This window comes from Mus caroli, chromosome 8 (genome assembly GCF_900094665.2).
Source record: "Mus caroli chromosome 8, CAROLI_EIJ_v1.1, whole genome shotgun sequence".
Taxonomy (NCBI): Eukaryota; Metazoa; Chordata; class Mammalia; order Rodentia; family Muridae; genus Mus; species Mus caroli.
The window spans coordinates 62,689,449-62,704,141 of record NC_034577.1 but is presented as its reverse complement, the minus strand read 5'-3'; the positions used below and the strand labels follow the sequence as shown (position 1 = coordinate 62,704,141).

The window sequence follows — 14,693 nt, the reverse complement described above, 5'->3', positions numbered from 1 at the left end:
CCCATCGGTGCAGAAGAGTTCTCCCTAAACTTCTTCACATCCCCCCACGGAAAAATCCACTCAGCGGCCCGCGGGTGGGGTGCGCCACGCGGTGAGTAATCACTGCGGCGGCCGCCGCCCGCCAACTTCAGGTAACGCGGGCAGCCCCGAGCAACGCAGAATTATCGCCGATTGAGCGCAGAGTTCTTTCTCTGGGTTATTTTTGTTGGCCACTGTTTGGGGTTTTGGGGACCCCTCCCAGACCAACCCAGCCCTGGCATTTCATCTCTCTGATCGCTTCTTCGTCTCCACCCTATCCGGATGCCCACGAAGGGAGGTCTCTGGCCTGCAAGGTCTTTGCTGGTGGGGCGCCGCTTGAAATGCAAGTTCCCGGGTGGTTCCACCCCATGGGTTTGGTAAAGGCCCCCAGCCACAGCTCCCTGAGAGTAAAGGGCTAGATTTCTCCCATACAGCCGTTCCCTTGGAGGCTCAGCCCCTACCTTAAAGGTCCTCCAAGAAGCTTCAAATGACAAAGGAGAGAAATAAAAACTAATTCGGCCACTGCCATTTTGCTGGGGGCAAACTAGGCCTCTTGTGCCTCAGTTTCTTCTTTTGTACAGTGGATAATCTGGGACCAACTTAAAAGTTTACGTGTAAAGAATAAAATACGGGGAAAAATCCCCCCAAACTTAAAATCTGATTAACAAGGTGGGATGCAGAGGTGGCACTGGCTTGCAGGTCTCCTCTGAGAAATGTGGCCAGGTGGCCTAAGGCTCTGTGGAGACCCTGGGTCTTGGCTACATTTCCAGGATCATTGCCGCCCCTCCCCCACAGCGCCTATTCGCTCCGGTCTGCGTATAGGTAGAGAAGTAGGAATCTCGACTCCTGGGAGGTTTTGGGGGCAAAGATCTTTATTACTTGTTCCCGAACGCTCCTTCTCCCAGTCCCGGGTGGAAAGGGCTAACTTCCCCTATGCACCCAGGTGCTGCAGACAACGACCTGGGAGCTGCGTGACTGAATGCTTTCCCCTTCTTCCCACACGTACAATCCATCAGCAATCCGGTTGGCCCTGGTTCCAAAACACACCCCCATCCTGAGCTTCTGACACACCCCTCTCCTGGTCCAGGCCCCTCATCCTCTTCCCGGGATGTTGCAGGCCCTCCTCTGGGCTCCTTCCGCCTCCCGGGATGTTGCAGGCCCTCCTCTGGGGTTCCTTCCGTCTTCCTTCAGTCTTTGTTTTCGTCACAGGCAGAGGGACTTTGAAAGAAATGAGACCCAACTCTGCCTTGCCACCCCGTGCCCATACCAGATGCTCCCCTCTCCAGCTCCCTGGCTGTTTGGGCTCGTTGTTTTCAGGAGCCTTCTTTCTTTGCCTGTGGCTTCGGGAAAACTTCCCTCGCCCCTTTTGTGAATTCCCCCACAACTCTCCAGGGACACCTTCACTCTTTCACCTTCACTCTTTCACCATCTTTGCAGCACAGCCCTTCAAAGCTCCTTCTCTCTAGCCACTTACTTCATTTTGCTAGTCCTGAATACCTGAGGGCTTCCCAGATTCCATGCTGCTGGGCCAAGCGAGGGCCAGAAGAGTTCAGTAAACACAAAAAGAAAAAGTCATAAAAGAATCCTGTCCCTCCAAGAAGCCAGAAAACAGCATCGCTAGTGTCCTGCCGCTGGGTTTCAGAGCAGGGTACTGCACACACCCTACTTAGCTGTCTGACCCAAGCTGGCACAGCCCTCTCTGGTGTTTGACCCCTACCCTCTGGATGACCTTTTTACCCTTTGGGGCAAAGAAGTTGGCCTTAAGGTGCACCCATCCTTTCCCTGTGTTCCCGCGAAATTAACTCTTCCCTCCCCAGTCCAGGCCTTTCTTTGCTTAGGAAAGGAAGGTAGTTACAGTGTACTTTCTGACAAATATTGACCTAAGTCATTGAAGGTGGCTGGGAATGTTAGAAGGGGTGGGTGGAAGGGCTCTTTATTAGCCCTGAACATTTTACCCAGAAATCTCCTGTGGAGGAACAAGGCAGGTTTAAATCAGAGAAATTTCCCCAGCCTCAGATTCCCAAATGTGAACCACTAAAGTTTTGCTAGTGCAGCAGGGCCAGTAAAAATCAAAGCCTGCCGGACCCAGAAGGGCAGAGCTGGGACCTGCCCTTCCCTGTGACCAACCGTTCCTCCAGGAGCAGCCCTCCCCCTCCTGCCTGTACCTGGCTGCGCTCTGAGCACTGGGGTATTGAGAGTCTGCTTGAGGGCCTATGGGTGCTCCAGCCTTTCCCCCGGGGACAGCATAGACAGTAGGGACACCAGACCTCAATTTTATAGTGTTTTGCAACTTAAGTACTAGATATGGATGTGGGGAGGTTCCAGTCTGGATTTGGGTGCTCTGGGGCCAACCAAGCCTGTGGTCCTTGTTCCTCTGCATCCTCAAAAGACTGTTGCTAAGTCCCAGGATAGCCAGTCGTATGGGGGAAGCACCGCACCCCTCCTCTCATCGCTCCTCCCTTGACAGCAGGCAGCGGCGCCACCCTGCCTTGCCGGGCTGGACTCCGTTTGGGGGTGGGGGTCAGCAGGGTCGTGACGAAGGCGGCCAGGGACAAAGGGCGCTTGTCTGCGGCCTGCCCTGACCGGGTGGCTGCTTCCCGGACGCCGGGAGTCCGCTGATTCACGCGGACAGCGCCCCCCGCCCCCGCCGCGCCGCCCCGGGGGGTAGGAAGTGGAGGGGGGGCGGACGCGGGGCGGCGGCGAGTCAACTTTCCCTCTTAAGCCCCGAAGGAATGTCGGCGGATTTCCTGAAACCCGACCCCGGCCGCCCGCCGGCCGCCCGCCCCTCACCTGGGCCAGCTCCCCCGGGAACGCCAGGAGGGGCGTCGGGGCTCACCTGGGGGGCCGGGGTCAAGTCCTCTTCCGCTTACCCCCAGCGGCCTCGGGGAGCGGAAAAGGAGGGGGTGCTGGAAGCCAACAAACTTACTTTAAGCCCTGGGACGCTCTGACTCAAATCCTCATGCCTCAGTTTCTCACTCTGCAAAGAATCATGGGAAGTTCTTTTTTACACTGGACGATGACCCCCCCCCCACACACACACGGTGTTACGTGGCCCAAGCTAGCCTCAATTTTTCGGCCATCCTCCTGTCTCGGTCTTTTCTGTTGAGACTGTCAGGCCCGCCTTGTCATCAGCCCCCATCCTCCCTAGCTTGGCAGCCTCTGTTAGCCCTCTTCTGTATCATGTCACTTAAGCCTATCCCCTGTGCCATTGCGGGTTCCAATGACCTAATTTGGAAGGGGGACAGCCCTACCCTATAGGGTTTTTGTCAGAGAAAAAAGTCATGGCAAGAAAATCTTTGTTGAAAGGAGTGTTTGTTTGAAATTGAATGAAGGACCGTAATTGCAGAAGGGTTAAGTGCCCGGGACTCTGCAAATGACAAGTGTGAACTTGAATTCCGGCTCTGCCCAGGCGTCCGGGTGCCAGGTTTCCCACCTGTAAATTGGGGAAACAGGCTTTGCGTTTGGTTTCTTGAGACAGGGTCTCGCTCGCTATAGAGGGCCAGACTTAGAACTCACGTCCTAACCCAGATTGACCTGGACCTCGCAGCGATTCTCCTGCCTCAGCCTTTCCGCGTGTTGGGATGATGGGCATATGCCAAGGCGTCCGACTTGAGGAAACGGTCGGGGTCCCAGCGCACAGGGACCGTGCCCAGGGTGCGCTGGTGGAAGAGAGGCCCAGCCCGGGAGGGGCGGGGGAGGGGCCGCGCCGGGATCCAGATGTTCAGGTCCGCCAGGCACAGCCGCGCCTGATTAAGCCACGTGGGGGCCGGCCCGGGCCGCTGAGATGAAAGCAAGCGGCCGGCGGGGACCCGGGCGCGCCAGCCCCTCCTCCCGACCGGAACCTGCGGCTCCCTGTGACCCGACGACCCTGCGAGCGGCCTCCTCGTCTACTGGGGCGGAGCGACTGGGCGCGCGGGCCGCAGGCACCTGTGCCAAGCAGGCCACTGGGGCTCAGAGCCCGCGCCCTGGCGCCCGAACTGAGGAAGCCGTGGAGACCTCCGAATCCAGGACAGAAGCCACAGTGTCCCTATTTGCCTCAAGTTTTCCCACCAGATGGGAAAAGTGAGCGGCTCAGAGGCCTTGTTAGAGTGGTGGGGGCCTCCGAGTCCCAGGGAGACACTGGGTTCCCTCAGGTCTGTTTTCCCGCACTGAAATGGAGGGAGACCACCTTAAGTGTTGCTCCTTGAAGTTCCTCGAGGACTTCCTGGAGGAGGCAGCTGCCCCTAGAGTACCTCCCCCTTGAGTCTTAGTGTCCCGGAAGCAGGCCAACTGTGGCTGGTGGTCGGCCGGTTTCCGCGCTCTCAGATGCTTCAAATCCATTCGGGCTCCAGCTCTACGGTCCTGCTCGCTCCTTCTGGCCTCCCTTCTCCTCCACTTCCTCTCTCTCCACTCCCAAGTCTTTATCCGCCTCCTCCTGGTCCTCAAACACCTCTTGTTTCCCCTCCTCCCTCACTGTCTTCCTCCCTTCTTACCATTTTTTTACCCCTCCCCTCCCCCACTTTCCGTTTTCTTCCTCTTCTCATTCTACCTCCCCCTCCATCCTCCCAGGCCTTCCAACCTCCTCATCCTCTTGGTCTCCTTCTCTCTCTCTTCTTTCATTGCTCTGTCCATACTCCTCTTGCCCCTTTTAAAATTCCTTGACTAAGGATCTTAGATGCTCCCTGCCCGGGTTGCTCTTGGCCTCCATCCCTGAGTGGCCTGAGATAGGCCTGTCATCATATCTAGCCAGGTCCTCTTTGTCATCCCCGGCCCGCAGATCCAAGTCTGGTCAAAGAGCCGGACCATGAGTATCAGGACTATGTCCCCGACCCGAGTAGAGATTCACCTGCCCGCCCCGCTCGCCGCAGCACACCACCCCCCACTTTCCCAGGCTGCCTCGCTCAGTGACGTCAACACCCAGTCCCGCATCCCGGGGCCCGCGCTGCGCATCTTCAGCCATGGCTGCGGTAGCGTTGCCGCTGCTGCTGTTGTTGGCGTCACTGGTCACCCCAACCCCAGCGCGCGACCCCTTCGCTCCGCAGCTCGGGGACACTCAGAGGTGCCAGCAGCGGTGTCGCCAGCACCACCCTGGCTCGCCGCCTGTGCAGGTAACAGATGGACTCTCAGGAACCCAATGACTGGAAAAGGGGAGGGACCTGAGTGCAGAACCCTCAGATGGAGGAGGGGATGCGAGTTCCTGGTATGCTAGTGCAGATTGGGGTCCTGGGAAGGGGCCTGGATGGGGGAACCTCGGATGAGAAAAGAGCTGATGTGGGGTTCCTCAGGTTGGCAGAGGGATGCGAGATTCTGAGAGTCCCTAGAGAAATGTGGGAGCCAGAGAATCCTCTAGAAATAGTGGGGCGACAGGATGGAGGATCTTCAGGAGTGGGAGGAACTGAGGTGCCTGCAATGAGGGTGTCTTGAAGTGGGGAGGGGTCTCTCAGAACTGCCCTTCCTTCCAGGAAGGGATCAATTGGCACCTGGGGTGAACACTGTAAGTGGGGACATGCCAAAGGGAGGCTGAGACCTACACCTGAGAGGTCCTGGAGCATACCCCACCCACAGCCCAAGGCTACTTGGTGCTGTCCCTCCTTCCCCCATGGGCTCTCTTCTCTTCCCACGTTCCTCACTGCCTTCTTGGAGACAGTTCTGCTCCAGTCTGTTCCCAAGTGCAAGCTCTGCCTCTCTCTGAGAAGCTCTCTGCCAGCCTCCATCCTGGAGAGGCCACTGTGCAGGCCACTATCCAGCCTGCTTAGAAAGCTGCTTGCTATTTCTCAGAGGGCACCCCTCCCCCCATGATGATCCTGGCTTTCTGAAACCTGACTTTAGTCTCATGGATTCTTAGGGGGACCCCAGCCTTCTTCCCAGAGTACCTTTGCCTGAGTCTCTATCTCCCTTCCCAGCCTGAGCCAGAGGGTCCCTCAGAGTCCCCGAATAACAAGGCTATCCTGATCAGTGCTTGTGAGCGTGGCTGTCGGCTTTTCTCCATCTGCCGCTTTGTGGCCAAGAGCTCTAGGCCCAATGCCACAGAGACAGAATGTGAAGCAGGTGAGTCCTCCAGGGCTGGGTTCACCTTGGGGATGCCTGCAGCAGAGGTATCCTGGGAAGCAGCTCCCAGTGACTCCATCCTGTGGCCCACAGCCTGCACAGAGGCTTACGTGAAGGCAGCGGAGCAACGGGCCTGCAGCGAGGGGTGCTGGGGCCAGATCCCTGAACCTGAGACCCAGCTGGAGCAGAAGGTGAACCCCCTAACCTATAAAGCCCCATCTCAAAACCAAGCACTCACAAGAAAGACTGTGTGGCTTCTTCCCCTGAAGTGAACACAGCTGACATATGGCAGGGCAGGGGTCCCTGTCCGATACTGAAACTCAGGTTTTCTTACACTAGTTGTCTAAATCAGCACAGCCCAGTCTCCCAGCACGAGTTTGTCTTGGGCTTCCCCTTCCTAGGACTTGGCTTTGGACCCGCCCAGGGGGCGCCTCTCCCTTCGGTACCTGTTCTCCATGCTCTGCAGCGACCTGATGAGTTCTGCCCAGGGCTTTCTATCCTCCACCTGGACATATTCCCTTCAGACAGACAACCGGAAAGTGGTGGTGTTCCAGGTGAGAGAATAATGGCACAGTGAACCGGAGTGGCATCCCGTGGTTGCCTCGTGGTATATGAAGTCCTCACCACGAGAGAACTTCAGGCAACATTGCATCCAGGAACACTGTTCTTGCTATCCATGTAGGTCCTGGTGACTGAACTCAGTTCATGCGGCCTGGCAGCCATTACCTTAGTTCACTGAGCCATATTACCTGCCTTCCATTTGGGGCTTTACCTGAAAAGGGTTTACTCTGATTGGCACTGGCTGGTTGGGTCACATGACCATGTAGGTCAATCCAGTAATTCTGTGTCGTTGGCTTGGGCATCTTCCTGTTTCTAGGGATCATCAGAGGGGTTAAGGCTAATGGATACAGCCCATGGGATGGTGTTCTCCCGCTTGACTCCTGGGAGAACTGGGGCCACCTGGACAAGGAACTCTAGCCTTCTTGCATCTGAGATGAGTCTGCCAGGGCTCAGAGGGTACCTCTGTGACATTTTGTTCCCTGTTCAGACTCAGCCTGTAGTAGAGAACTTTGCATTCCAAGGGAGCCATCTGCAGCGAGTGGAGGTGACCTGGAGGAGGTCCCACCCCAAGGCCCTAGAACTGCACATGGGTAAGATTGCAACAGATCCATGATCAGTGTCATGGAATCCATAGTCTCCCAGGGTCCAGTGGTCCCAGGATTCATGGTCCACCTCCATATTCTGTGGGTCATATTCCAAGATCCCTTGCACCTCTACTCCAGCCTTACACATCCTCCTGCCCGAGTCCTGGCATTTATTTCCCACTCCTTACCAGGCTGTCCTTCTAGCTGAGACTGGGACTGAGATGCCCCCCACCTTTCAGACCCCGTAGGCCCCTTGGACAAAGTGAGGAGGGCTAAGCCCCGAGTGAAGACCAGCAAAGCCAAGGTGGAGTCTGAGGACCAACAGGAGAGTGACTTCCTCAGTTGTATGTCCCGGTAGGTACCCGTGGTCTAGGCTGGGCTGGGCGCAGATGTAGGAGGCTCAGGTAGCTGAGCGATGCCTGTCCTTGGTACAGGCGCTCTGGGCTGCCTCGTTGGGTCCTGTTCTGCTGTCTCTTCCTGTCCGTCCTGATCATGCTCTGGCTGAGTTGCTGCACTCTGGTCACCACACCAGGCCAGCACCTCAAGTTCCAGGTGAGTAACAGTCATGATGGCTAGGGCTGCATGCTGGGGGGGTCCTGCTTGCCTTGGGAAGCCAGACAAGGCTCTTTTGCCCCAATCTATACAGCCTCTAACTGCAGAACAGCACAAGGGCCTCTTGGTGGAGTCTGACTGGCCCTTATACCCACCCCCGCCGCCTGCCTATGAGGACAGCACACCTCCTTACAAGTTGAAGCTTGATTTGACCACGCTGTAATCTCCAGCCTGCTGCCAAGCGCAGGGGCCTCCCCACGTTCTATACCCTAAATCCCAAGGTCAGGTTGGGGACCAACCTTGGGCTTATCCACACCCCCCCAGTCTTCCCTCCCTCTTTTGCCAGCACATCCCTCAGTCCCCTTGAGACAAGTGGACTTATGTGGCCGAGAGAGGAGGGTCTGGCCTCCTTGGCCCCCCATCTTGCTTTCCCAGGGGCTGGCTTTTTGACATTCCTCACATGTTCTGAGTATGGAACCTCATCTGTGTTGCTTTTTCTTTCTCTGTGTCCTCACTGTGGGGCTGAGGTCTCAGGGGCTCCCCTCTGCTAAGGTTCCTTCCCTTTGTCTCTGGAAACCCAACCCCACACGGACAGAGTGGTGTGAACTCCCTCCTGGGAGGAGATAAGGAGATATAAACCTTTAAATAAAGTGAATAAAAAGATAGGGTGGCTGCGCCTGCTTCAGTCTGTGCCTGCCCTAGGGTGGGCTGGGCGGGTTGGGTTCTTTCAACACTGGAGAAGCCCAGGAAGTTCTTAAAGAGCAAGAGGGACACAAACAGGTCACAAACCTAGTGAGTGAATGTCCCTGACAAAGCCCGTCCCACTTGTAGCCTGAGTGAGGTTGTGCCCTTTACGGACCTGATGTCCCTCCTGTAAAATCAGTAGGTTACCCCTTGAAATCTGCTGATAATTTTGTGATTATCTGGCATCCCTTTTTTCTCTTAGGGGCAGAGCTCTGACCCACTGCTGACAGACTTAGAACCCCTGGTGGAATAAGAAGATCGTAGGCATGAGTCCCTCACTAGGGGGGTTCTAGGCAGCGCTCCACCCCTGAGCCATGCCCCCAGCACCTCACTGGGGGATTCTAAGATGTCTTTCAGCCACTGAGTAACACCTCTTGCCTTTATCATGCTGGCTTTGTTTTTTGGTTATGTAGGACAAGCTGGCCAAGAACTGTCAATATTCCTCCCTCAGTCTGAAAGCGAAGTAACTGGGGTGCGCCACTAGGCCCTCTTGCAATGACTTTTGGAGTATATCCTCAGTAGCATGAATTCTGTGCACACGCTGCAGAGGGCCTCACTGCTGGAGCGCTCTTGTGGCAATCCAAACACCTTGGCACTCTCCCTGGCACTGGGAAACAATGACCCCCCCCACCACCACACACACACACACACACACACACACACACACACACACAAACATTAAGTGCCTACTCTAACGAGTTAGCCCAGTTCCAGTCCTCACCTCTGGGGACCTCTAAGTAGCCTCCGTTCTTCCTGGAACTCTACCTTATTCCAACTTCATGCTTGTCCCCTCACCTCCTGATCCACCTTGGTTTCCTTGACAACCTCAGATCCTCTTGCCCTTACATTATGACCCTCTCCAGTTTCCCTCCAAGTCCTATCTAGTCAAGAACAAGTTTGATTACTGACATGGATGTCTTCTGGTTTCTATTGTCATACAGCACCCCCAAATACAGCTGTACCATCAAGGTCCCCACAGTCTAGTTGGAGTCACCAACCCTTGCTCACTGTAATCTAGTCACAGGATCACAGAAATCTCTGTCTTTCTTCCCTCCCTCCCTCCCTTCCTCCCTCTCTCCTCCAGGCTGGCCTCTTGACCCTCCTGCCTCCACCTCCCAAGAGCTGGAATGGCAGGTATGGGTCACCATGCATAGTTGATACAGTGCTGGCATGGAGCCCTGGGCTTCATAGGCATGCGGGACAGAGTTCAGCCCTTTGATCCAATTTGAGCCTGTGTTACTTGTGTTTCTCTTTACCTGGTTTGGCTTTGACTGCAGCTCTCCTGCCTTTACAGTCAGATCACAGGATTTGCAACACCTCAGGGACACCTGGGATGGCTTGGGAAGGACTCAAGTGTCCCATGAGGAACTCAAGGCTGCTCTGCCAATTAGTAGCCACTGGTTTCTACCAAAATATCAGGAGAGAGAATCCTCTTTGACCACATAGCTGACAGCCATGAAGGTTGTCGGGTTCTTGAAGCCTCAGTTCCCCCACTTGTCCCCAAGGTTCTGCTAGTGATCATCTGGTGTGGCATGCAGATCAGGTGGTGGTAGATGTCTGGCTGGCTTCATGACAATCTGCAGGAACATCTATGTGTCGGTAACAGAGGGTTGCCATGGGAACCAGTATCCTAGTTTTCTGGTGACAACAGCCCACAGTAGTTCTACCACCAGGGCTAAGAACAGATGGATCCAGATTCAGTTGTACAGCAGACATAACACACACACACTGAACACTTTGAGGGAAAGGCAGGGATTCCCGGCCTCCTGTAGGGAACTGAGAGCAAAGGTCAGATTCCTACACCAAAGGCTTGATAACCATAAGGGTTGTTCCTTGTGCCCTGAAGGCTGTCCCCTATGCCCTGAAGGCTGTTCCCTGTGCACTCCTGACCAACTCTCTGGCCTGAAAGACTCCCGAGCCTTCCAACCCTAGCCCACAACCTATGTCACACTGTCTCAACTCCAATTTTTATCATGTTGACAATTAAGTAGTTGCTTGTTCACTTGTGTGATGATTGGTTTAATAAATGGTCCCTCTGCCAGATGCAACACGCTGGGCGTCTCAGTCGCAGCTGTGTCCCACACACTGAGGAAGCCATTCTCAATACATCTTTGTCGACACGCTCTTTGCTCCGCCTTGCCTCACTTCCCGCTTCCCACGGTGGCCCTGTTGCTTTCCCTTGGGCTCTTTTTGGCACTTGATTAGGGCCTTCTGCATCATGTCCACCTGGGATGTATTGGAACATTCTGGACTTTTCTACAGTGTTCCAAAAATGTTTGAATGTTCTGGAACATTCTAGAATACATTCAATTCTTACTAAAGCAGGGATGGCACCATTCCTTGGAAAGACTGTTGCTGACCTGAATAAAGTACTGGCTTCCCTCTTGAACTCTTTCAGACTGCTATCCTTGTGCATTTTCACCACCTGGAATGGCCTTTGTCCCTGACTGTTGTGCATGTGGTAGATTTATATTTTCCATTAGAATATACTTCACAAATGTTCTGGAACTCAGGGTCAGGGTTTTAGTCTGATGTGAGTGTATTTAAATTCTCAACAGTAGTTGCACACTGTGTCTAAAAAAAAAACAAAAACAAAACCCCCAAGGTGGACATCTCCTGAGAATGTCCTCTGTCCTCCATACACATGTGCGCACATGAATATTCATTATCAACACACACATGCATGCACAAGAAATAAAACAATGCTGAGTAGAGCTGCTTGCTTTCTGCTTTTCTTGCTTGCAGTGTGGAGGAGATGACTTTGGGCATGTCAGGCCAAGGCTCCTCACACAATCATCCCAGCCAAGGAACCGGCTTCCACATCCTATAGTCATAGTCAGAACCCAGCAAATCAGGTTTCACAAATAGAGTCTTCCTAGGCTACCCTTGCACTCTCTAGAATATTACCGGAGATCTCTGCAGTCTGATCTCACCCTGCTCCCCCAGACAGCTCCTTGCCCAGCGTTTCGTCATGGGTCAGCAAGGGTTGTTTCTCAATATCACACAAATAGGCTCCAGCATGTCCTCCCAACTCCAGTGGCATCTGGCTGTGTCACTCTGGAGGCTAGAGTGGATGAAGATTGACAGCGATTCCTTCTTTTTCCTAGCTGCATTGCTGTCCTTTGAGCTGTTCCTGGCACTGAACTATGCTCTTCCACCTTAGGTCCACCTGGAACATTCCGGACTCTTCCAGGACGTTCTGGAAATTTGTCAAATGATTTTTTTAATGACTCTTTTATCAGTCCACCTGTTGATGGATTTTTGAGATATTTTCAGTTTGTGGCAGTTTGTATTTATCTGTTTTGGTCAAAACATACAAAGAAACAAACACAAGAAGCTAAGGGCCTAGAATGATGTCCCAGTGGGTAAAGGCTCTTGCCCCCAAGTCTTAGAGTCTGACTTTGATACCTGGGGCTCATATGGTAGGAAAAGAGAACTGACTCCTACCTGGTCACTGTGGCATGCACCCACACCTGCATACTGGCACACAAAGAAAACTGAGACAGAGTTTCTATGTGTAGCCCTGGCTCAGTCCTGGAACTCACTCTGTAGACCAGGCTGGCCTCAAACTCAGAAATCTGCCTGCCTCTGCCTCCCAAATGCTGGGATTGCCACCACTGCCCAGCAACACAAAGAAAACTTTAACTACCAACAAATTATCTAGAAGAATGGAGAGGTGTACTGCTCCAAAGTAACAATGTGTCTTCACTTGGGAGTGAGCAGATTCAGATAATGTCAAAGGTGGGTCCTATATATCAAAACAGACTTTCTTTATTCTTTTTGCATACATCAATCATTTATCTATCTGTGTGTCTATCATCTATTCATCATCTATCATTTATCTGTGTCTATCATCTATCCACCTGTCATTTATCTATCTGTATGTGTGTCATCTATCCATCCATCTATCATCTATTCATCTACCTATCATTTACCTACCCTACCCATTCATCCTTCCACCCATCCCTCCCGCTAGTCCTCTATGCTGAGGACTGGCTCAGGCCACAGGACCTGTGTCGAGGGCAGAGGATGATTTGCAGGACTCAGCTCTCCCCTGCCATGTTGGTTCCAAAGAACAACCTTGGCTTGCTGGGCGTGGTGATAGGCACCTGCATCTGGAGCCGTCTGCCTTTCACACTGCTTTACTTTTTTTTGGAGAGAAGCTGCATAGCCCAGGCTGGCCTCAAAGATGCTTTTTTTTCCCCCTGCCTAGCCTTTAGAGAGCTGGCATGGTAGTTATACATCACCACAAGTAGCCTAGATCATCTTGTAAACAAAAAGATGGAGGAAATGGAAGGGCTAGAGATTTCACTGGCTCAGAACTCAGTGATTAAGATGCTAGATGCTCTTGTAGAGGATGTATGTTTCGTTCCCAGCACCCATGTGGTGGCTCACAGCTACCCGTAATCTTTGCATTGCCTGGTCCTCTGCCGTATCATCCTGAAGCCCCCAGGCATCGGGACCTGAGACTAGGGTGGCACAGACAAGGTCCCCAGGCATGTTTTCTTGTCTCTAGACTGTGGCTGTATGTCTGACATGTGGGTTGAATCTGGACACGTGTGAAATGTGCACACATATGGACACCATTGATTGGGGCAGCATGTGTGGAGGGCATGCCAGCCATGGGCCTCTCTGCCAGTCAGGTTGAGCTTGCATACAGCACAGCTGGAACCAACGTTCAAAAAGCTGACCTTGGGTGGACAAGGGTGTGTCATAGGGGACTGCAGAGACTCCTACATGAACACATTCACTGTTTATAGAGCAATGGCTGGTGTCTGTCCATTTGTAACAATGTCTGAGTACCTATTGTGTTTCATTGGGTTTGGTTGTACTTGGTTTTGTTAGTTTGAGCCACAGGTAGTCCAGGCAGACCTTGAATTTTCTGTATAGGCAAAGATGACCTTGAACTGATCCTCTGTCTCAGCCTCCGAGTGAGTGCTGGGGCTGCAGGCATTGGGGTGCCATGTTTGGTGGCTAGTCTTTGCTTTTACCTAAAGGAGTTGTACTTTCTAGCTGACTAGCTGGACACATTTCAACCTACTATAAGCTGAGACTCTGGTGTGGGAGGTTGTAGGCAGCCAAGCCCCTCAAGCATTGCTGCCATTTATCCTCTGAGCCCTAAACAAGGAGGAATGATGGAAGGGAGAGAGGAAGAAAGAACAGAAGACAGAAAATAATAAAAAAGGAAAGACAGCCAGGTGTGGTGATATATATACCTGTCATTCCAGGTCTCAGAAGGGTGATGACACAGGAGGGTTCACAGTTGCAGGCCAGCCTAGGAGACACAGTCTTAACAAAAGGAAGACCTTAACAAAAGGAAAGTCTTGCACAGACATGGGTCTTTGAACCATTGCTGAGGGTTGCAAGTCTATAGCGTGCTTGAGGTAGAGGGTGTGGAGGCTGGCTTGTGTCTCTGTGGGCAGGGATTTGGGGAATGGGAGCTAGAGTATGAAGGGCAGATAAAGAAGGGATGGGGATTTGAGAGTGACATTGGGGCCTGAGGTAGGAGGTTCTGAGCTTACCATATGCTGAAAACGCTGGAGCAAAGGGTTGAAAGTCAGAGGGTTGGGTTGGGTTCAGGCTGGGAAAGGATATGGCTCGGGGCAGGATGCTAGTGAAGAGGGTCTGTGCACGCAGGAACTTTTGTTCCCTCACTCATCAGAACAGGCCATCTGAGCCATCAAGCTTCTGCCAACGATAAGCCACGCCCACATCTGTGCGCCGCCTAGCCCACACCTTGTTTGCCCCGCCCTTCGTGGCAGGACCTTCACCACTTAGGTTCCGCATCTCCTACCAAGGCTCTTCCCCAAACCCTCCCATTCTTGCAGTCCAGACCCGCCCCCTCATTATGATGAGCCCCGCCCAAGTCCCGATCCTTCTCCCAGCCCTGGCCCCGCCCAGGCACCTCCTGAACGTAGATTCAGCCCTCTTCCAATACCAGGCATGTGTTCCCAACAGTCCTGCTCTTAATTAAAAGACCCTCCCATCCTTCCCTTTGCCTCACCCCTCCGCTAACCACGCCCCTCTCGGGCCAGACACTTCCCTTCATCATCCTGGGCTCCTTTCCTCCTCTAGGGGCGGCTCCAGTCCTCCTCCACTTTTCTTCTGGTCCAGCATATATCTAACCCCAGGAATGACCTTCAGGTCGCCTTCCCCTTCCTGGTTATGTTGGGAAGTAACATGGTTCCATTTCCCACATAGGCCTTC

At 53.5% G+C, this 14,693-nt stretch overlaps 1 protein-coding gene across 2 annotated transcripts; it reads left to right on the top strand.

The window, feature by feature from the left end:
- Nucleotides 1-4,913: 4,913 nt before the first annotated feature.
- On the top strand, nt 4,914-8,407 carry Tmem59l (transmembrane protein 59 like). 2 transcript variants are annotated; one of them, XM_021170861.2, is made up of 8 exons: nt 4,914-5,105; nt 5,901-6,045; nt 6,139-6,236; nt 6,447-6,599; nt 7,094-7,196; nt 7,430-7,544; nt 7,625-7,742; nt 7,837-8,407. In XM_021170861.2, exons 1-8 carry the CDS (start codon nt 4,956-4,958, stop codon nt 7,963-7,965), a joined length of 1,011 nt encoding a protein of 336 aa, XP_021026520.1. In that variant the 5' UTR covers nt 4,914-4,955; the 3' UTR covers nt 7,966-8,407. The 2 variants fall into 2 exon arrangements, with proteins under 2 accessions (XP_021026520.1, XP_029336199.1); XM_029480339.1 differs by having other exon boundaries at nt 7,430-7,494; nt 7,837-7,880.
- The last annotated feature ends 6,286 nt before the right edge of the window (nt 8,408-14,693 follow it).